The sequence below is a fragment of the Bidens hawaiensis genome, unplaced genomic scaffold (assembly GCF_021521415.1).
Source record: "Bidens hawaiensis isolate Kalapana, Puna unplaced genomic scaffold, B.hawaiensis_p1.1 tig00037179_1, whole genome shotgun sequence".
NCBI classification, from domain to species: Eukaryota; Viridiplantae; Streptophyta; class Magnoliopsida; order Asterales; family Asteraceae; genus Bidens; species Bidens hawaiensis.
In genome coordinates this window covers 98,947-123,398 of record NW_027505462.1, presented here as the reverse complement: position 1 = coordinate 123,398, position 24,452 = coordinate 98,947, and the positions used below count along the sequence as shown (strand labels likewise).

General features: G+C 40.3%; 2 protein-coding genes across 2 annotated transcripts; both read left to right on the top strand.

Annotated features, from left to right (window-relative positions):
- Positions 1-22,645: 22,645 nt before the first annotated feature.
- LOC143613344 (uncharacterized) lies at positions 22,646-23,290 on the top strand. Its single transcript, XM_077087072.1, has 2 exons — positions 22,646-22,760; positions 22,809-23,290. Exons 1-2 carry the CDS (start codon positions 22,646-22,648, stop codon positions 23,288-23,290), a joined length of 597 nt encoding a protein of 198 aa, XP_076943187.1.
- Positions 23,291-23,400: 110 nt separating this feature from the next.
- Positions 23,401-23,928, top strand: LOC143613343 (uncharacterized). The gene has a single exon (XM_077087071.1). It carries the CDS (start codon positions 23,401-23,403, stop codon positions 23,926-23,928), a length of 528 nt encoding a protein of 175 aa, XP_076943186.1.
- The last annotated feature ends 524 nt before the right edge of the window (positions 23,929-24,452 follow it).

Sequence of the window (24,452 nt, the reverse complement as noted above, 5' to 3'; positions counted from 1 at the left end):
TCTTGGCTTATTTATTGATTGGTTCATGTTTTGGTAAAATTTTTATTTTATTTGGTTGTGATGCACATGCGTATTTGGTGTTAATTTATTACCAATTTATTGTTCCATATGCGTCTTTGTGAATGTCTTTCATGTATGGATGCGTATTAGGTTGCTTACTGTGTGTTTGTAACTAGTTTATGGTTTATAGTTAACGTATTCCATAGGAACGGTAATTGAAAGTTTAGAGATACCTTTTATTCTGTCACTTGAGAGACCGGGAGGTAATTAAGTGTCGTCTGTTTTGGTCTTTTGCGGGTTTGGGTAGTGATTGCACGGGAGTGAGTTACCCTAGACTTCTTTAGATTCTTACAGATCCGAATTATAACCGAATTCAATAAAAATACCCCTTCATGCCTTAGGGTGTTTTGTGATTAGAGAGACCGGGAGGTGATTTAATCTTTGGGTACCTTAGCATAGTTAGGTAAGGTGAGACCGGGAGGTGATCCGAACCATTTAACCGTTGAGCTTTACATGTTATTTAGGGTTCTTAGGTATTGTTGGTGAGACCGGGAGGTGATCTAGCATACTTTAGTTATTCCTTAAGTTTCATATTTTTAGAATCCAGTACCGATCATAAATCCACTTCCGAGAGTCTACGAGTTGACTAGTAGGATTCCTTGCCTAGGTAGTTGTTTTCCCTATTTGAGTTCTAAACCGATTTGTTCGTGTCAATTTTAGAGTAAGTATTATTTATTTTATATTTAATAAAAAAACATAAAAATCAATTAATTAAGTTTAGTTAAGTTAGAGTCTAGTTTAGGTGTCGCTAGTGTCCTTTGGGTTCGATATCCGGACTTCATTAAGCTTTACTACAGTTGATAGGTACACTTGCATGTCTAATGGTCAAGCATTAGGATAGTCTAGATTTATAAATTTAAAACTAGAGTGTCTAGGTTAGGTTAATATTTTTATAGACCGCGTTTTGCACATCAAATATAAAATACCAAAATCATTTTATCCCTGTCATACGGCTCGACCCATATGGTTTGTCACACCCCCATCTTAGGCCTAGGATTATGACCAATAGTTGGTACCATAATTGTAAATAAATCAGAGTTGCATTAGTTTGCGGAAGACTTATAATACTTTAAGGATCGAAATATAACATTTACATATATTCAAAAGACGGGATTAATAAATACCCGTTTAAGTTGTTACAAAACATTTACTTGTTTAATATTTACAAACCATCATTTAATATATTAAGTTTACAAAATGAATCCGAGCCATCGGATATTCAAAGCACTTCGTCACTCCAAGTGCTAAACTTGTTCACCTGCAAAATGTAAGAAAATACGTCAGCAACGAATGCTGGTGAACACGCTGACGCAAAAATATTTTCTTTTACTTTATTACCCCTCGAGACTACGCCTGCCTCGGCCCAACGTGACTTAGGAATAACAAAGTTAAATCAACATATTATAAATTCGAGCCTCTACTCTAGGTCACCTCAGCAAACACCGCAGCGTTCGACTTAGTTAAGTACCCGTAAATATACACAACGGTCGTACTCCCTGCAGGAGAGCGTCCTATGACCAAGGGTGGTGCGATGTGCCCATTCATCGCGTAGTACCACCTATGTAAGGATCCAGACACACGTATACCACAGCCTGAGGTTTAGGTTCATTCCCTTATTTATAATGGTTTTAGGAACACGTAGTTCATTGTAAACAATTTCACATAACTTGTTTGACTCGTTTGAAAACAAGTTTATAAAAGTTTGGGGGCGTATTCACCTTTTTCTCTTTAGGATCGGCTTCACACACCGCCCAAGGGTCTTTCCCTTCTTTATCTCGCACCTATAGTACGAGTATAAATATTTGTTAGTCGGATACACGATCTGGGTTAAGACCTTTAGTCTTATTTTATATCTCAACCTCGATGAACCTTTAGTTCATTTTCTTTTACTTGAAAACCTTTAGTTTAAAAGTAAATTATAAACCTTTAGTTTATATTCAAAACCCGACGTTTCTTATTTTCTAGGAAACATATTCTTTTTCTTTTATTATTTAAGAATACTTATTATTCATTAAATAATATTTTCATAACAAAGAGTATACATACATACTTACACTCATATATATGTATTTAACAATATTCAATATCCATACTTTCCTTCATTTCTTTGTTATGTTTTCTTTTCTTTTCTTTTATCGAGGTATCGAGTATAACCTCGACTTAAGGCTTAAGCCTTTAATATAATATTATATTATATTGAATTTGTCGTTACGCCTAACCTTATTAGCGTATTGGAAACCCTACGAAATCGAGCAGCACTCTGACGCCGCTTCACTTCTCGATCAATTCTTTTCTCGACACGCAAATCGATGAACGTCAATCTTCAATATACGTTGGCACGTACTTCGACAACAAACACCATCTTGGTCAAATGTGGGTGGAGGGTAGCACGCACTTCGAGGAAACGTTGACACGGAATTCGAGGATTGGGACACGTAAATCGAGGAAATATTGCATGTTTATCGAGGTGGATCGAGTATACGATTATAGGAATGTAAAGAGATGCTAGAGAGAGAGTTAAGTGTGTGAAATTGGTGTGAATTGGACTGAACCCGTAGCCTCCTATTTATAGACAATTTTTGGATCCCATCGCGGTACGCGATGGGTCCCTGGGCTGACCTATCGCGTACCGCGATATAGGTCAGCTGAGTCACAAGGTAGGTCTGCCACGTGGCGACACGTGGTGGCGGTGTTGCCACGTGGTGACACGTGGCAGTAGGGGGGGGGGGTACCACCGTGTGCCACGTGGCACACGTGTCACACTTTGTGAGACACCCCATCTTGTATCGCGATGGGTGTCTCTTTTGATCCATTGCGTACCGCGATGGGTCAAGAAAATAAATTTTTCAAAATAAACCCTAGAGTTTGGAATTTGGTAGAATTGGACCCTATACTTTGGAAAGTTGATACTTTGAACTCGAAATTTTCATGATGTTACATCCTCCCCACCTTGAAATAAATCTCGTCCTCGAGATTGCTTTACAAGAACAAGTGGGGGTATTTCTTTCTCTTTTCTGATTCGAGTTCCCATGTATATTCGGGCCCTCTACGCGAGTCCCATTTTACTTTCACAATTTTCAAAGTTCGTCTTTTAATTTCTTTGTTTTCGAATCTTCTATTTGAATTGGACGTTCTACAAATTTTATGTTCTCATTTATTTCAACGTCTTTTAATGGCATAGCCAAAGATTCATCGGTTAAACACTTACGCAGATTCGAAACATGGAATACATCATGTATCCCTCGCATTTCATCAGGCAGTCGCAATCGGTATGCAACAGTGCCAATTCGTTCAAGTACCTCTAAAGGTCCAACGAATCGAGAACTTAACGTTCCTTTCTTACCGAAGCGAACAACGCCTTTCCAAGGTTAGACTTTCAACATAACTTTGTCACCAATATTAAATTCTAATGGCTTAAGACGGACATCGGCGTAACTCTTTTGACGATCACGTGCCGTCTTAAGTCGTTCTCGGATTTGGAGAATCTTGTCAGTGGTTTCTTGGACTATCTCGGGTCCAGGTAATTGATTGTCTCCGGTTTCAGACCAGCACACGGGCGTTCTACACTTTCGATCATTTAACGCCCCGAATGGTGCGGTTTGTATACTTGTGTGATAGCTATTATTGTACGAAAACTCCATTAGGAGCAAGTGGTCATCCCAACTTCCACCTAGTTCGATCACACAAGCCCGAAGCATGTCTTCCAACGTTTGAATCTTCCTTTCGCTTTGCCCATAGGTTTGTGGATGATACGCGGTGCTAAGGTTCAACTTTGTACCAAGAGCTTGTTGGAAGCTTTTCCAGAAGTGAGACGTGAAACGACTGTCTCGATCAGAAATTATAGACAGCGGTACACCATGCAAAGCAACGATGTTGTTCACATAAATACGCGCTAGTCTATCCATTGAGTACGACTCATTAATGGGTATGAAGTGTGCGGACTTCTTTAAACGATCCACAATTACCCAAATTGCATTGTGTTGTCGAGTCGTTTTCGGGAGTTTGGTAATGAAATCCATAGTAATTAACTCCCACTTCCATACGGGAAGTTGGGGTTGCTGGAGCAATCCCGAAGGCCTTTGGTGTTCAGCCTTGACTTTTAAACATGTCAAACATTTCGCAACATGCGAAGCGACATCCCTTTTCATTCCATTCCACCAATAATTCGCTTTGAGATTATGGTACATTTTGTCGCTTCCGGGATGCATCATGTACTTAGATTTGTGAGCTTCATTCAAAATTTTCTCACGCAAATTCCCAACGATTGGTACCCAAATTCTATTGCGACTCTAAGGATACCATCATCACCTTTGACTAACGAGTCAATGGTGCCGTTACGTTTTTCGTCAGAGATTTGGTTTTCATTGATCGCTTGAGTTTGAGCGGACTTGATTTGTTCGATGAGATCAATTTGGAGCTCTAGACGCAATGCTCGGACTCTTTTCGGCTTTTCGTGTTCCTTGCGACTTAAGGCATCAGCTACGACATTGGCTTTGCCTTCATGGTAAACAATCTCACAATTATAATCATTGAGCGTTTCCATCCATCGTCGTTGGCGCATGTTGAGCTATTTTTGATCGAAAATATGTTTCAAGCTTTTGTGATCGATGTACACGGTAAATCTTACTCCATAGAGATAGTGCCTCCATATATCAAGTTCAAAAATTATGGCGCCCAACTCTAGATCGTGAGTCGTATAGTTCTTTTCGTGTACTTTGAGTTGACGAGAGGCGTAAGCGATTACTTTCTTGCGTTGCATTAGTAAAAAACCCAAGCCGGAATGAGATGCGTCACTAAATACCACGAAATCCTCAGTAACTTCTGGCAAGGCCAGTATAGGTGTTTGAGTAAGCTTTTGTTTAAGTATATCGAACGCATCTTGTTGCTTTGTTCCCCATTCATACTTAATATTCTTATGTGTTAAAGAAGTTAGAGGAACAGCGATTCGAGAAAAGTTCTCGATGAATCTACGGTAATAGCCGACCAAACCTAAGAAACTTCGGATCTCGGTTGGCGAATTTGGGACCTCCCCCTTAGAGATAGCTTCAATCTTAGCGGGGTCTACTTGAATACCGTTAACGTTAATGATGTGACCAAGAAATTGCACTTCGTGCAACCAATATTCGCATTTCGAGAACTTGGCGTACAACTTCTCGGTTCTAAGAATTTCAAGTAATGTTCGGAGGTGGACTTCATGATCAGCCTTTGACTTAGAATAAATAAGTATGTCGTCGGTGAATACAATAACAAATTTATCCAAGTAAGGCTTGCAAATGCGATTCATCATGTCCATGAACGCAACTGGGGCATTAGTTAGTCCAAACGGCATGACCGTGAACTCATAATATCCATACCTTGATCGAAAAGCAGTCTTTGGAATATCCTCGGATTGGACTTTGAGTTGGTGATAGCCGGAACGAAGATCGATTTTAGAAAAGAAGCTAGCACCTTGAAGTTGGTCGAAAAGATCATCGATGCGAGGGAGTGGATAACGATTCTTGATTGTGACTTTGTTTAACGCACGATAATCGATACACATATGCATAGATCTGTCCTTCTTCTTGACGAATAAAATTGGCGCTCCCCAAGGTGATGAACTTGGTCGAATGAAACCTTTTTCCAGAAACTCATCGAGTTGTTTCTTTAACTCCTTCATCTCGGTTGGCGCTAAGCGATACGGAGCTTTAGCTATCGGAGCAGTACCGGGAATGAGATCGATCCTAAACTCTACTTCGCGATCAGGAGGAATTCCGGGAAGTTCATCAGGAAAAACATCAGAAAAGTCGGAAACGATAGGAACTTCTTTGATTTCTTTTGGCTGGGATTCTTCAGTGACGTAGGCCATGAATGTGAGGCATCCTTGTTTCAAACATTGTTAGCCCTAATCATGGAGATTATGCTAACTTGGCCAACGTCTTTATCCCCTTCAATTTGAATTGTTCGTTTATCGAGGGCTTGAAGTTCAACAGTTTTGCTATTGCAGATTATACGGGCATGGTTATCGGATAACCAATCCATACCAAGTACAATATCAAAACCAGCCAGACTCATAAGCAACAAACAAATAGGCAGAATATAACCAGCTAGGAGAATTTTTCAGTTTTCAAACGATTTCGCCACTAGCAGTATCGACGCTTAGATTTTTATCTAATTTTCTTAATGGTTCGTTTAATAGACTACAAAAACTATAATCTATAAAACTCAAATTGGCACCAGAATCAAATAAAACTCTAGCATAGGTGTCGTTGACTAGAAACGTACCGGTGATGGTTTCCGGCATGTCAGCGGCCTTCTTTGTGTCGAGTATAAAGACTCGAGCGTTTCCTTTCTTGTCTTTGCCACTTCCACCCGCACCACCAGCAGCGGGTTTGTTCTTTGGGCACTCAAAACTCAGATGGCCCATCTCTTTGCAGTTATAACACGTCATCTTCTTTTTCCAGCAATCAGCAGCCGCATGACCCGTATGGTTGCATGATTCACACACTTTTGGAGGTGGGGCAAGGTTGCATCGACCCTTGTGATACCTCCTACAGGTCTTACACGGCGTGGCGTTTGAATTTAACCGATTTTGGTTTACGCCCTTTCCCTTGTAGTTGGCATTTCCTCCAGCTCTTCCTTGAGCAGTTGTTGGTGTTACCTTCTTATCCTCTTCCTTATTGCGGACCAAGCCGCCTATAAAATAACCTGCTAACTCCATAGCACAGTCAGAGGTTTGAGGTAAGTGAGATCTCACCATGTCACGGATTTCCCGCGGTAGTCCCCAAATATATCTTGTGACTTTGCTGGACTCAGGGTTAACCAGCTGGGGAACCAAACGGCAGTATTCGTGAAACTTGGTGTTGTATTCACGAAGGTTTGTCTCCACGACCTTGAGATTGAGGAATTTCGTTTGGATCTGGTCGGTCTCATGCATGGGACAAAATTTTGCCATCAACAATGCCTTAAACTCTTCCCATGTCAGGCCATACATCATCTCTCTCCCTTTGCTCATCAACAAAGCATTCCACCACTCAAGTTCTTCTCCCTTGAACATAAGGGCAGAGTATTGGATCTTCTCCTCATCGGGGCACTTACTTGTAATTACAATGGTTTCCATCTCCTCAAGCCATCTCACGGTTGAAATGGCTCCTTTGTCACCATGGAACTCTTTTGGTCCATAGTACCTGAAGTCTTTGAATGAACAACCGCTGATTTTGAGTTTCTTGAATTCTTTCCTAACTCCCCCATCGGCGTTAGACTCATGAACACTACCCTCGTCATGAGAGGGTTTCGGACGGGATTTCACCGACTTTGAAGGATGAATGGATTGAGAATGTTTGGTTTGTCTAGATTGAGAATGTCGAGATTGAGATCTAAAATCGGACTCTTCCCTAACCGCTTTCTTAATCATATTTTGGATTTGGTTTAAATATTTATCGGGAATGAGTTCTTCTTTTTCTTTCTCGGGGCCTTTCCCCTTTCTTTTCTCGTCTTCTTTACGAGCATTCTCATTATTGTTACCTTGTTCAGACATTTTTCTTTTTCTTTTTCAACTAAGTCTGAAATTTTAACAACATTTTCTTTTATTAAACACATGTATTTATTACACATACATATATATATCACAAAGGATATGTATATTTATTTTACATACATACATATATATATATATATATCGTTTTGACGGATATATATATTGATCATCATATCATTACACAAGAACGTTTCAAATGTTCTTTATTACATACTTATTCACATATCATACAAAACTATTTTACATATAGCTTCTCGGTTGCACACATCATCTTTAACCCTTCAAAAACTTCTTCACAACCTTCGTCATTTTGTTGCACTTACGAAGGAGTGTTTCTCCCACTTTCTCCATTCGTCCGTTTCATGTAGGGCACGATCCAAGTGTTCTTCATACGATTGCGGGACTACGTTGAGGTATCCGTACTGTGGAGGTGGGTCGCGGTAACCCAGTGTCAGCATCTCGTAGTGATTCCTTGGTTCTGCATACGGAACGTACGTCATGTCGGATGCAAGGTAGAGGTAGGTCTTAGCAACCATGTTCTGTTCTCGGATCTCATCAGCTTGCTCTTGTATTGATGGAATTTCTCCTTGAAATGGTGGGAAGCTTGACGAAGCTTGATTCCTGAGTTTCTCGAGATATTGGACATATGGGTCCACAGAACCATAACTTGGGCTTTGGGAAGTGAGTGATCCTTCCATTGGACTTGTTATCTCGTTGGGGTTTTCAGGATGCTCTTCTTCCGGTTCTTCCTTGGACTCTTCCTCAAGGTCCTTATCTTCTTCGGGGTCCTCCTCTTCTTCAGGATCCTCCTCCTCTTTTGGTTCTTCTTCTTCCGGTTCATCTTCCTCCATAGGTTGTGTGATCTCAATGTTTATTGGGGACATCTGAAAAATTTCACAGGGCATCATTACCCTCATCCTTGGTTTGCGGGATGTCCCTTCACCAAGGATGGGGATCTTGGTTATTCCTTGATAGGTATGTTGGAAAGGAAGGCATAGGATGGGTGAGGATTTGATAAATATCTGGTTGGATAGTATCGTGGTATCTCCGAGGGTTGGTAAGTGGGGATCTCCGTTGGATGGTACGTCGGTACTTCAGATGGATTATACATCGGTATTGTTGGTGGATGGTAGCTTGAGTGCCTTGGTGGTTCAATATTTTGTTTTGGTGGACTATCGGGAACGTCTATCGGGTAGTGTCTACTTCCGGGCTAATATACGGGTTTGGTAAAGTCATGTTCCACATCTTGGTCAAAGTACGCTTCATAATATCCATCACTCATGTTGTCTTCGGGAAAAGGTTCGGCAATTCCGGCTTCTTTAGCCTTGCGCACATAATTCTCCATATGAGCTTTGAATGACATCTAATATTATAGGTGGTCTAGATTGTGGAGTGGGAAAGAAAGGTTACCAGCCATCGGATATTCAAAGCACTTCGTCACTCCAAGTGCTAAACTTGTTCACCTGCAAAATGTAAGAAAATACGTCAGCAACGAATGCTGGTGAACACGCTAACGCAAAAATATTTTCTTTTACTTTATTACCCCTCGAGACTACGCCTGCCTCGGCCCAACGTAGCTTAGGAATAACAAAGTTAAATCAACATATTATAAATTTGAGCCTCTACTCTAGGTCACCTCAACAAACACCGCAGTGTTCGACTTAGTTAAGTACCCGTAAATATACACAACGGTCGTACTCCTTGCAGGAGAGCGTCCTACGACCAAGGGTGGTGCGATGTGCCCATTCATCGCGTAGTACCACCTATGTAAGGATCCAGACACACGTATACCACAGCCTGAGGGCTAGTTCATACCCTTATTTATAACGGTTTTAGGAACACGTAGTTCCTTGTAAACAATTTCACATAACATGTTTGACTCGTTTGAAAACAAGTTTATAAAAGTTTGGGGGCGTATTCACCTTTTTCTCTTTAGGATCGGCTTCACACACCGTCCAAGGGTCTTTCCCTTCTTTATCTCGCACCTATAGTACGAGTATAAATATTTGTTAGTCGGATACACGATCTGGGTTAAGACCTTTAGTCTTATTATATATCTCAACCTCGATGAACCTTTAGTTCATTTTCTTTTACTTGAAAACCTTTAGTTTAAAAGTAAATTATAAACCTTTAGTTTATATTCAAAACCCGACGTTTCTTCTTTTCTAAGAAACGTATTCTTTTTCTTTTATTATTTAAGAATACTCATTATACATTAAATAATATTTTCATAACAAAGAGTATACATACATACATACATACTTACACACGAAAAAGGATAAATTTACATTACCGAGCAAAAAACGGAGGGGGTCGGGCTCAAACATATAAATGTATAGAAAATTTTGGGCCCCTGAAACATACGTGCCCCGGCCGGGGGTGCGGCTCGCACACCCCCCGGGCCGGCCCTTGTGACACTCGTCAATTTCAGGTTAACTCCGTTAACTCAAACTCCGTCAATTCAAACTTAAGATCACTGGATCTATAACGCACATCTCATTACATTTAAACTAAGGTTCTAAATGACGCTTGACAATTACTACATGTGTAGTCTTTCGGGATTGCACCGAAACGCAAACGAGTTGACGCAAACCATTGGTGAATAAACGAAAAACATCAAAACAATAATTATGTGATAATTATGTGTTAAACTTATGTGTTATGTGATAATATTGTTTGGAACGTTAACTCAATATGCAAACTAGTTAAAATAAGCTAGAAAAGTACAAATTAGAAGTTGAGGGACCTAGATGTAACATGTTATTATTAATAATAATATTAATCTAAACCCTAACACTCCCTCTCTCTCTCTCTACCCGATCGCCCCCCCCCCCCTTGCACTTGGCTGCCGTCAATCACACACACACATACACACAAGATCTTTCAAGTTTGGTTGAAGATTAAGGTGCTAGGAAGGTATAAACAACTATCCTATGTATTTTACATGTTTAATTTTGATCTTGAATGGGTTAATCTAAAACCCTAGGTCACGAAAATTATGAATAAGTGTTCTTATGCTTGATTGTTGCTAGAGGATGATTGATTATGTGTTAGTTATTGATATTGATAATCAAATGTGATTTTGAACGGTGAAAGATCATTGAATCATTGATTGTTTGTAAACCCTAGAGGTTTACTACTGATTCTTGTGGTTAATTATGCTAGTTACATGTTTTGAGATATGTCGTATGCTTAGGATGCATGTTAGATGATTGTTTATGCTTGCTGAGTTTTGACAGCAGTGATTGTTAAACTTGAACAAAGTGTAACTTGTTATAAATAAAATCAAACTGAGCTAATTATGAGTCTACAAGGTAGTACTCTGAGTCTAGTTTTCAGAAAGTCCAACCACGCCTAATTTGGAGGTGTTTTGATTAGTCAAATGATTTAAATGTGATTAAAGGTCAAAACTGGTACTGGACAGATTGTAAGTTATGTTTAGACAACAGTAACGAATTGTTAATGTGGAAATTGGTTGAGGTTGTTAACACTACAGGATGCTATGTTGAGTCTAGTTTCTATAAAGTCCAAGTTTGTAATTTTTGGACGAGTAAAAGTTAATCTTTATGATTTTACAAAACTGAAGTGCAAATATAAGTTGTGAGACCTGCTATTAAGTTGTTTTGTAATTAGTATATCTCATGAACTACAAGACAAAATGGGTTAGTTCCACTTCTGGAAGTTAACTTGTTGAGTTAAGAACCTAACCCAATTGGTCTTGCATTAATTAGATTTTTTATTTAACGGGAATAACAAATAACATTATGTTGCGCATGAATTTGACTGTTGTGAGTTTGCTGTAATGTTTTGATCATTGTGAGAAATCTATGAAGAATAAAAATACAATAAAATATGTTCTGGAAACCTAACTCATGTATGTTTTTGTGACGATTTTTGGTGAATTAATTGAGATACTATGATCTGTTGAATAGAGTAGTCTTTCAAGTAGAATTCTGTCGTAATAAAACTAGCTGCTGAACTTTGTGAAAATACTTGAAACGTGATTGTTGCTAGATAATTGTTATGTTTTGACCAAATTGCCCTTGCGGGGAGTAATTACTAGATAATTGTTATGTTTTGACGAAATTGCCCTTGCGGGGGATAATTGCTAGTAATGTACACTATTAACACGTGACACGTAAATAGTTGTTCACACACGTAACGTATCACTAATGTGCTTGTTGAGACACACACGATTCACAAACGAAACACGGAACGTATTTTGTACATAGGTGTTATGTGCCGAGTCTAGAGACTCGATAATAGTTCCGACACTTAGAAAATCTCCTTGTTGTTTTAGAACGCTAGTGAGAGTTTTCTGCGACGCGCATCACTTGGGTGACTTGTTTTTTAGTGAATTCTTCGCAAACAGTGAGTTTCACTTTCCCCTTTTAAACGCTTTAAACGCTTTTCACTTGGGGGAGATAACATACTCTGAAAACGCTTTTAGATTTTGTTATGAAATTATATATCACTTGTAAAGGCTAAGTGGCAAACGAAACAATTGAAGTCCTTCACACATCGAACCGTTTAGTATTGGAAAATAGCGAGTCACTGTTGAGTAGTACTACTGGGTTTGACAAACCCCACCCAATGCTAAGCTCGACTGGAGGTCGAGTGGATGTAATTTTGGCTAACACATTACCATGGTCGGGATAGACCTGGTGGCAAGGCACATGATAAACAGTCAGCTTCGGTGTCGAACACTTAGTAATACTTGCTTTATAGGCTAGCTACCTATAGATATATAATTGATTTAACACTATCTGGTAACGCAAAACGCTAAACGCAAAACGCAAAATGCAAACGCTTTATTTTATATAAACTTGTGAACTCACCAACCCCGTCTTGACACTTTTAGTATGTTATTCTCAGGTAGCCGAGGCGGGCGCGCGGTATAGGATCATGCATTACTTTGAACGCTTTTGTTTATGCAAACTTGTTTTAAATTGTTATTATTAATTGGGTTTTTAAGTCGTCATGCGTGACGCAACACTTGGCTTATGGTTTTACGCTTCCGCACTTATTTACACTTAAAACGTTTTCGTGGTTTGAAAACTTTATTTATGGTTTGATTATAACTAATGATTCCGATCCTGTTAGTTCACACCCTCTGACGGTAAAACTCCGTTAGTGGATTTTTAGGGTGTGACAGATTGGTATCAGAGCCATTGGTTATAGCGAACTAGAAACTGCGTGCATACTAGACTATAACTGCAACGACCCATTAGTTATAATTATACGCACTACATATATACATTTTGCTTAGTCTCTCGTTATCTTATCTCTTTACCTCATTCACTCATACGCGCGCATACACGACTTACCTGTAGGGATGTCGACGCCATCATCATCATCTGACCAGATGACTCATGCTCATGGAAAGGAACCGCAGCTACCTACCTCATCGCCACCCCGAGTAGTCCCGGAACTGGAAGCCCCTGCACCGAAGAGGTATCACCTGTCTGGAGGCATGTACGACGACGACATTAGCTGGGATTGGTACCCGAATCTGATCAGACGTATGGTCTATCGCGAACAAGTTCCCCCGCTACCCCACCCGAGTCGTCCTGCTTACCCCAACACCCTACCACCCATAACTGAACCTGTAGAGCGAGTTCTCGCAGCTGTTGTGTCTTGTTTAGAGCGTGACGTGGGTTTTATGCGCTCGGCGAGAGCGGACATTCCCGGACTGATAAGAGATGGAACCGAGGCTAGGGAGGAAATTTCCCGCCTGAAAACGACTATGAAGGAAATGCAGGATGCTAATGATCAGCAGATGAAGATTATGAGAAAAATGCAAGCAGAGATGATAGACTTGCAAGAGCAACTCCAAGTGGCGAGGACCCGGACAGAGATAGCTCTAGAGCGTTGCGATATCTTACAGATGCAAATTGCTCAGGATGCAGCAGAACCTGAGGAAGCACCCGAGGAAGATACTGAGGAGGATGCACACTCGGACGTGTTCTCAGGCGACGACATCTCAGGATGATAACACCTAGATGTCAAGAAGGAACGCTGGTCACGGTCGCGGTAACATCAACTTAACCGCAGCAGAACTTCAGACTTTATTGAATGACCATGCGGCGGCAGCTCTAGCCGCACATGTTCAGAATCAAGCTGGAGGTCCAACTGGAACGTGTACTTTCAAGAATTACCTGGATTGCAAGCCCAATTCGTTTAAGGGAACTGAGGGAGCTATAGGCTTCCTGCGTTGGGCTGAGAAGGCCGAATCAGCTTTTGAGATGTGTAATTGTCCACCTGCCAGTATGGTCAAATTTGCTGCTGGAACACTGGAAGATTCTGCTCTTACATGGTGGAATTCGAATGTGCAAATTCTGGGATTGGAATTGGCAAATGCTATGAACTGGGAGGAGTTCAAGAATATGATGCGGGAAGAGTATTGTCCTAAAGAGGAGATTGCAAAGTTGGAATCCGAGTTTTGGTCGTTGAAGATGGTGGGTTCCGAAATTGAAGCCTACACCACCCGTTCTCACGAGTTAGCTGTGATGTGTCCACGGATGGTAGATCCACCGAGTAAGAGGATAGAGATGTATATTGACGGGTTAGCACCGCAACTTCAGGGCATGGTGACGTCTTCCAGACCGGCTACGATTCAACAAGCGATCCGGTTAGCTCACAAACTGACGGATCAGGTAGTGACCCAAGGTGCATTACCACCTAGAGGTTCAACCTCTAAAACCCGTGATAACCCGAGCATTGACAACAGCAACAACAACCCGAGTAATGGAAAGAGAAAGTTCGACAACGCCAGGTCCTCATCCTCGAACCCCCCCCCCCCCACAGCAACAACACTACCGTAAGCCCGAACTCACTTGGAGCTTCAATAATCAGGCTCCCAACAATAACAACAACGGTAGCGGGCAGGGTTCGAGCGGCTATGCTGGGAAACACCCGAAATGCAACAGGTGCAACTATCACCATGCTGGCCCGTGTGACCGTGTCAAGTGTCTGAGATGGGGAAAAATGGGTCATCAGGCCAAGGAATGTAGGGGAGACCTAGCGGCAAAGGGTTCTCCTAAACCACCTATGACGACTAAGGGGTGTTTCGAGTGCGGTCAAGAGGGTCATTTCAGGAAGGATTGCCCCAAGCTAAAACAGAACGAGAACAATGGAGGCAGCAGCAGTGGCGGAAGCAATGGTAAAGGTAGAGCTTTCGTCATTGGGTCGGGTCAAGCCCGTAACGATCCGTATGTGGTGACTGGTAAGTTTCCTGTGAACGACTGTCTTGCTTCTGTTTTGTTTGACACTGGAGCTGATAGGGGTTTTGTGTCGAAAGCCTTTAGTAAACTCTTAGACTTAACTCCAACCCCGTTAGATGCTAAGTTTCCTGTTGAATTAGCTGACGGTAAGTCTATAGAAACAACTCATGTACTTGCGGGATGTAAGTTGAAACTGTCAGGTCATATTTTTGATATCGACCTCATACCTTTTATGTTCGGTAGTTTCGATGTCGTTGTCGGCATGGACTGGTTATCCGAGAACCGAGCAGAGATTATATGTCACGACAAGATAGTCCACATCACTACCCCTTCCGGCGAGATCATTTCGATCCAGGGCGAGAAAAGCGGCATGACCACCAGCGTCATCACCCTCATGAAGGCGCAGAAATACTTACGAAAGGGTCATCCGGCAATTTTAGCCCATATTGTTGAGAAACCCGCGGAGGAGAAGCGAATCGAAGATATACCGATTGTGCGAGATTTTCAGAAAGTTTTCCCGGAGGATTTGCCTGGACTCCCTCCTATTCGACAAGTCGAATTTCAAATCGAATTGACCCCCGGTGCAGCACCCATAGCACGAGCCCCGTATCGGCTTGCACCGGCGGAGCTTCAGGAGTTGTCCACTCAATTGCAAGATTTGTTGGATAAAGGTTTTATCCGACCTAGCTCATCACCACGGGGAGCCCCTATCTTATTTGTCCGAAAGAAGGACGGGACTTTCCGCATGTGCATCGACTACAGAGAACTGAACAAGGTGACGATTAAGAACCGTTATCCCTTACCCCGAATTGATGATCTGTTCGACCAGCTTTAAGGATCGAGTTACTACTCGAAGATCGATCTGAGATCTGGTTAACATCAATTAAGAGTGCGCGAAGAAGATATTTCAAAGTTTGCTTTCAGAACTCGGTATGGTCACTACGAGTTTTCGGTTATGCCTTTTGGCTTAACCAACGCACCAGCCGTATTTATGGATCTCATGAATCGAGTATGCAAGGCGTACCTCAACAAGTTTGTGATTGTTTTTATTGATGATATCCTCGTCTACTCCAAGGACAAGACCGACCATGAGGAACACTTGAGGTTAATCCTGGAATTGCTGAAGAAGGAACAACTGTACGCTAAACTCTCGAAATGCGAATTTTGGCTTCGCGAGGTTCACTTCTTAGGACATGTGATTAACGAGAATGGTATCCATGTCGATCCCGGCAAAGTAGAGGCCATCAAAAATTGGGAAGCACCCAAGACACCGACTGAGGTGCGACAATTCCTAGGACTGGCCGGCTACTACCGGCGTTTTATCGAGGGATTTTCAAAGATTGCTCAACCCCTCACCGCTTTGACTCACAAAGGAACTAAGTACAATTGGAGTGACGCGCAAGAATCCGCTTTCCAACTGTTGAAAACCAAACTCTGTAGCGCCCCTATTCTAGCCCTTCCCGAGGGAACGGAGAATTTTGAGGTGCATTATGACGCATCGATATAAGGTCTCGGTTGCGTGCTGATGCAACTCGAGAAGGTTTAGCCTATGCCTCTCGACAACTACGGATTCACGAGAAGAACTACACGACCCATGACTTGGAACTCGGAGCTGTAGTGTTTGCTCTTAAGATATGGAGGCATTACTTGTACGGTACCAAGTTTACCATTTACACCGACCACAAGAGTCTCCAACATATCTACGATCAGAAGGAGCTGAACATGCGACAGCGTCGTTGGGTCGAGCTGCTTAAGGATTATGATTGTGCTATCAAGTACCACCCTGGAAAGGCCAATGTAGTGGCCGACGCTCTCAGTAGAAAATAAAACGATAAACCCAGGCAAGTGCGAGCATTGCAACTCACGATTCATGCCAACTTACCCGATCAGATTTGCGATGCGCAACTCGAAGCTTTGAAAGATGATAATCTTCCATCAGAACTCATGCGGGGCATGAACAAGCAACTCGAAACCAAATCGGACGGGGTCCGATATTTTGAGAACCGGATTTGGTTTCCACGATACGGAGAGTTGAGAACTCTAGTGATGGACGAAGCACACAAGTCCCGATATTCTATCCACCCTAGCTCAGATAAAATGTACCATGACTTAAAGGCACTTTATTGTGGCCAAACATGAAAGCCGACATTGCCACCTACGTGAGCAAATGCTTGACTTGTGCAAGAGTCAAAATAGAATATCAGAAACCATCTGGCCTGCTACAGCAACCAGAACTTCCAATGTGGAAATGGGAAAAATTTTTAATGGATTTCATCACGGGATTACCTAAAACACCGACGGGATGAGATACCATCTGGGTGATCGTTGACCGATTGACTAAGTCTGCACACTTCTTAGCGATTAAGGAATCGGACAAAATGGAAAGACTGACTCGCGTCTACATGAAGGAAGTAGTGTCTAGACACGGAGTGCCTGTCTCAATCATTTCTGATCGAGATTCCCGTTTCACTTCGTACTTTTGGAAGTCACTACAAAGCGCACTAGGTACCCGCCTGTATATGAGTACAGTATACCATCCTCAGAAGGATGGGCAAAGTGAGCGCACCATTCAGACCTTGGAGGACATGTTGCGTGCATGCGTGTTGGATTTCGGAAAAATTTGGGAACCTCACTTACCCTTGGTAGAGTTTTCGTATAATAACAGCTACCACGCAAGTATTAAAGCAGCGCCGTTTGAAGCGTTGTACGGACGGAAGTGTCGATCACCTCTCTGCTGGGCAGAGGTGGGTGACAGCCAAATCACTGGTCCAGAATTAGTACTTGAAACCTCTGAAAAGATTGTTCAAATCCGAAACCGCATGGCAGCAGCACGAGATCGCCAAAAGAGTTACGCTGACAAACGCCGAAAGCCTCTTGAATTTCAAGTGAACGACCAAGTATTACTCAAAGCCTCACCTTGGAAAGGTGTGGTTCGCTTTGGGAAGCGAAACAAACTCAATCCACGATATGTTGGTCCTTACCGAATTACTGAGCGCATTGGTCCGGTGGCGTATCGACTGGACTTACCAACGGAACTCAGTGGCGTACACAATGTATTCCATGTATCCAATTTGAAGAAATGCCTTTCCGATGAAACCCAAGCAGTCCCTTTAGACGAATTGCAAGTTGATGAAAAGTTACGCTTCATTGAAGAACCAGTCGAAGTTTTGGATTGGGAAACCAAAACACTCAAGCACAGCAAGATTCCAATCGTTAAGGTTCGTTGGAACTCGAGACGTGGACCGAAGTTCACGTGGGAACGCGAGGATCAAATGATGAAAAAGTATCCTCACCTTTTTGAAGGGTTGACCAAGCACCGAAAACCGCGAAACCCGGCAAACCGTCAGAAATCACCGGAGGTATGAATTAAATTTCGGGACGAAATTTCTTTCTACTAGGGGATGATATGACAAACTGAAATTTTTTCTTACTTTTCAGACACTCATCACGACTTGACTCAAATTTTCGGGACGAAAATTCTTTAACATGGGAATGATGTGACACTCGTCAATTTCAGGTTAACTCCGTTAACTCAAACTCCGTCAATTCAAACTTAAGATCACTGGATCTATAACGCACATCTCATTACATTTAAACTAAGGTTCTAAATGACGCTTGACAATTACTACATGTGTAGTCTTTCGGGATTGCACCGAAACGCAAACGAGTTGACGCAAACCATTGGTGAATAAACGAAAAACATCAAAACAATAATTATGTGATAATTATGTGTTAGACTTATGTGTTATGTGATAACATTGTTTGGAACGTTAACTCAATATGCAAACTAGTTAAAATAAGCTAGAAAAGTACAAATTAGAAGTTGAGGGACCTAGATGTAACATGTTATTATTAATAATAATATTAATCTAAACCCTAACACTCCCTCTCTCTCTCTACCCGATCGCCCCCCCCCCTCCCCTTGCTCTTGGCTGTCGTCAATCACACACACACACATACACACAAGATCTTTCAAGTTTGGTTGAAGATTAAGGTGCTAGGAAGGTATAAACAACTATCCTATGTATTTTACATGTTTAATTTTGATCTTGAATGGGTTAATCTAAAACCCTAGGTCACGAAAATTATGAATAAGTGTTCTTATGCTTGATTGTTGCTAGAGGATGATTGATTATGTTTTAGTTATTGATATTGATAATCAAATGTGATTTTGAACGGTGAAAGATCATTGAATCATTGATTGTTTGTAAACCCTAGAGGGTTACTACTGATTCTTGTGATTAATTATGCTAGTTACATGTTTTGAGATATGTCGTATGCTTAGGATGCATGTTAGATGATTGTTTATGCTTGCTGAGTTTTGACAGCAGTGATTGTTAAACTTGAACGATGTGTAACTTGTTGAATATAAAAGCAAACTGAGCTAATTATAAGTCTACAAGGTAGTACTCTGAGTCTAGTTTTCAGAAAGTCCAACCACGCCTAATTTGGAGGTGTTTTGATTAGTCAAATGATTTAAATGTGATTAAAGGTCAAAACTGGTACTGGACAGATTGTAAGTTATGTTTAGACAACTGTAACGAATTGTTAATGTGGAAATTGGTTGAGGTTGTTAACACTACAGGGTGCTATGTTGAGTCTAGTTTCTATAAAGTCCAAGTTTGTAATTTTTGGACGAGTAAAAGTTAATCTTTATGATTTTACAAAACTGAAGTTCAAATCTAAGTTGTGAGACCTGCTGTTAAGTTGTTTTGTAATTAGCATATCTCATGAACTACAAGACCAAATGGGTTGGTTCTACTTCTGGAAGTTAACTTGTTGAGTTAAAAACCTAACCCAATTGGTCTTGCATTAATTAGATTTTTCATTTAACGGGAATAACAAATAGCACTCTGTTGCACATGAATTTGACTGTTGTGAGTTTGCTGTAATGTTTTGATCATTGTGAGAAATCTATGAAGAATAAAAATACAATAAAATATGTTCTGGAAACCTAACTCATGTATGTTTTTGTGACGATTTTTGGTGAATTAATTGAGATACTATGATCTGTTGAATAGAGTAGTCTTTCAAGTAGAATTCTGTCGTGATGAAACTAGCTGCTGAACTTTGTGAAAATACTTGAAATGTGCTTGTTGCTAGATAATTGTTAACACGTGACACGTAAATAGTTGTTCACACACGTAACGTATCACTAATGTGCTTGCTGAGACACACACGATTCACAAACGAAACACGAAACGTATTTTGTGCATAGGTGTTATGTGCCGAGTCTAGAGACTCGATAATAGTTCCGACACTTAGAAAATCTCCTTGTTGTTTTAGAACGCTAGTGAGAGTTTTCTGCGACGCGCATCACTTGGGTGACTTGTTTTTTAGGGAATTCTTCGCAAACAGTGAGTTTCACTTTCCCCTTTTAAACTCTTTAAACGCTTTTCACTTGGGGAGATAACATACTCTGAAAACGCTTTTAGATTTTGTTATGAAATTATATATCACTTGTAAAGGCTAAGTGGCAAACGAAACAATTGAAGTCCTTCACACATCGAACCGTTTAGTATTGGAAAATAGCGAGTCACTGTTGAGTAGTACTACTGGGTTTGACAAACCCCACCCAACGCTAAGCTCGACTGGAGGTCGAGTGGGTGTAATATTGGCTAACACATTACCATGGTCGGGATAGACCTGGTGACAAGGCACATGATAAACAGTCAGCTTCGGTGTCGAACACTTAGTAATACTTGCTTTATAGGCTAGCTACCTATAGATATATAATTGATTTAACACTATCTGTTAACGCAAAACGCTAAACGCAAAACGCAAAACGCAAACGCTTTATTTTATATAAACTTGTGAACTCACCAACCCCATGTTTACACTTTTAGTATGTTATTCTCAGGTAGCCGAGGCGGGCGCGCGGTATAGGATCATGCATTACTTTGAACGCTTTTGTTTATGCAAACTTGTTTTAAATTGTTATTATTAATTGGGTTTTTAAGTCGTCCTGCGTGACGCAACACTTGGCTTATGGTTTTACGCTTCCGCACTTATTTACACTTAAAACGTTTTCGTGGTTTGAAAACTTTATTTATGGTTTGATTATAACTAATGATTCCGATCCTGTTAGTTCACACCCTCTGACGGTAAAACTCCGTTAGTAGATTTTGAGGGTGTGATAGCCCTGGACCCGAATGGGTAGACTTTGTGGTCGAAGGAGAATTAACCACAACCGATGATAATCAAGATGAGACCTATGAGGAAGATCCCGGTGAACCAGAAACGCCAAGTACCCCACCAAGCCTATGAGACCTATGCAGGGGAGGATCTACGGTTGAAACGTGTGGTTCCTCGGAACCACCCGAATTTCGTAATAATAGTGTAATTATATATAGAAAACATTAAAGGAACCACCCTATAAATTAGTAAGGAACCACCTATTAAATATATGCAGTGCTTGCCCAGTTGGTAGGATGTTGGTTTTGTAACTCGGAGGTCGCATGTTCGATTCCCGTTTTACTATATTTTTAGTTTTTACTAATTTACCCTAACTGATGTTAGGGTTTTTTTTACCAACACACACAACGCCTCTCTGGCTCTCTTCTCCTTTACCACTTCAGAGTTCAGCCCCTCACCAACACCAGTCACCACCGTCCACCACCTGCCCCGCACAGCCGTAATCCGTCAGCCACACCGTCTCCGTCAGGCACTCAGCCCCTGACCAACGCCGTCCCATTCCTCTTCAGAGTTCAGCCCCTCGAATCCTCCCACTTTGAAGGTAATAATTCATTGTTAAATGTTAATTTGTTCTTAATTGTTAAGTGTTAACTACTTAATTGTTAAGTTATTTGTTAAATTTAGTTTTAGTTTGTTAGATTATTGGTTATAATTTGTTAGTTTCTTAGTTTCTTAGTTTCTTAGTTTTAAATTTGTTAGTTCGTAATTGTTGATTTGTAGGTATTTTGAATATGAAGAGATATTATCAAAGTGAACCATCGAACCTTGGATCATCATCTTCAAGTAATAAACCGTCAAAAATAAATTCGGATGATCTACCATGGGATCCTTCCGAAAGGAAACCAATTTCATCTTATCACCCAAGTCAAAAAGATGAAATTAGACGGGCATATCTACTTAGAGGTCCATGTCAACCAACAGGGCATGATTGTCCTCTAACAAGTTTTAGTGGTAAATTAAGACGCTTTAATGAGGAATGGTACACTAGTGAATTTGGAAATTGGTTGGAATATAGTGTCAAAGAGGATAAAGTGTATTGTTTGCATTGTTACTTGTTTAAGGAAAGTGGAAAAAATGATGCATTTCTAAGTGAAGGATTGCGATGTTGGAATAGGTGTCGGGAGAAATTTAGCCATCATGTTGGTAAAATCAATAGTTTTCGCAACAAAGCACGTAAAAAGGGGAAAGACTTACTTAACCAAGCTGAGTCTATACCTGTGGCCATTGATAAAGGAACATATATACATAAAAAAACAATATAGAATCCGATTACATGCTTAGGCTAGACTTACCAAAGCATTTTTGAATGATTCATTAGCTTTTCGTGGTCATGATGAGTCTGAAGAATCTCTTTACAGGGGAAATTTTATTGAGTTCTTAAAAGTGTTTGGAGAACTAAGTGAAGAAATTGGTAATGTTATATTAGGTAATGCTCCCGGAAATAATCAAATGACGTCTCCATGAATCCAGAAAGAACTTTGTAATTGTTTTGCAGAAGAAGTACTAAAAAGGATATTTGAAGAACTTGATGATGATGTCTTTTCCATATTAGTTGATGAATTGAGAGATATTTCTAAAAAAGAACAAATGGCTGTGGTTTTAAGATATGTTGATAAATTAGGATTTGTGAAGTGGCGATTTATTGGCCTTGTTCATGTTAACAACCGCGTTATCTCTTAAAGCTGCAATTGATGAATTATTTGCTCGTCACAATTTGAGTATTCGTAGGGTAAGAGGCCAAGGATATGACGGTGCAAGCAACATGTCCGGTGAGTTTAATGGTTTGAAAGCTTTTATTTTGAAAGAAAATTCTTCAGCATATTATGTTCATTGTTTTACTCACCAACTTCAACTTGTTGTTGTGGGCCTTGCAACCAAACATTATGAGATTTACAGACTTTATAAAGAATTATCAAATTTATTAAATGTTGTTGGTGGATCTTGTAAAAGAATAGATTTGTTAAGAGAAAGTTTGGGATTGAATTCGGAAGTTGAAACCGGAAGTGGAAAGAATCAAGAATTGTCACTTGCAAGAGCTGGGGATACACGTTGGAGTTCTCATGAAAAAACAATTATCCGTTTGCTTACTTTATATCCTAGTGTTATTGACGTGCTTGAATATACAGAAAAATCGGGAGAGTTTTCAAATTACCAAAATGAATCACGTGGGCTTCAAGAATTCATGAAAACTTTTAATTTTGTATTTTATTTACATTTGATGAAATACATCTTGGGTGTTACTAACACATTGTGTCAAGCACTTCAAAGAAAAGATCAAGATATGTTGAATGCAGTTTAGCTAGTTAAGTTAACTAATGAAGGCCTAAAAAGGTATCGACTTGAAGATTTTGACTCACTTTTGGAAGATGTCACATCCTTTTGTGAAAAATATGAAATTGAGTGGTTGATATGGAAGCCGAGTATGTTGACCCGAGATTTAAAAGAAAGAAGACCGGTATCACCAATCGTCATTATTATGTGGTTAATAATTTCAACATAGTTCTCGATATGCAAATTCAAGAGCTTGGAAGCCGCTTTAATGAGGTAACCACTAAATTGCTTACTAATATGAGTTCTTTGAGCCCGTCTTGTAATTTTAGTGCCTTTAGTAATGTAAACTTGTTTAACTTGGCCGAGAAGTATCCATGTGATTTTGATTTTGATGAAAAGGAGAAGCTTGTATATGAACTTGGCCACTACATTACTAACGTGAAAGAAGATAAGCGGTTTGCCAACTTGAGTGGCTTAGGTGATCTTGCTAAAATGATGGTGAAAACAAGATTACACATTGATTATCTGTTAGTGTATCGTTTAATAAAGTTATCATTAGTTTTTCCGGTTGCAACGGCAAGTGTTGAAAGATGTTTTTCTTCAATGAAGAATGTGAAAACGGATTTGCGTAATAGGATGGGTGATGAATACATGAACGATTCGTGAATTTGTTACATTGAAAGGGAATTCCTCCAACAAGTTTCGGTTGAAGAAGTAATGCAACAATTTCAAAAGATGAAGACTCGTAGGGAACATGTCACACCCCAACCTACAACGGAAATGCCGGGGCGGACTGACTGTCACAGCTCGCAAGGTTACTATCATGCAATTATATAAGATTCAAATATCTATTTATTTCATTCAAATAACACCATTATTCATTACAAAAAGGAATCCAAAACAAACAAAACATCCAATAATTCAAATGAACATTTAAAGTCTCAAAACAAACTCTTATAACATAAGTCCGTAAACAAATATTCTAAATCCACACTTCACATCAAACGGTAACCTGCATATGCGTGAAAATAATATATTTTGTCAACACGAGGTTGAGTGAGCAACACACCAGTTCAGTTTACATATATAATAAAATACGTAGCTGCAACGAGTCAAATGAGATTAAGAAATCAACCAATGAGCAAATAAAAATGAGATGTCGAAAAGCACAAAGCTAAATCGACTAGCTT

Coding starts and splice junctions, on each gene's coding strand:
- LOC143613344 (XM_077087072.1), top strand. CDS start 22,646: ATGTTAACAACCGCGTTATCTCTTAAAGCTGCAATTGATGAATTATTT. Junction 22,761..22,808: donor CGGTGCAAGCAACATGTCCG/GTGAGTTTAATG, acceptor AAAATTCTTCAG/CATATTATGTTCATTGTTTT.
- LOC143613343 (XM_077087071.1), top strand. CDS start 23,401: ATGGAAGCCGAGTATGTTGACCCGAGATTTAAAAGAAAGAAGACCGGT.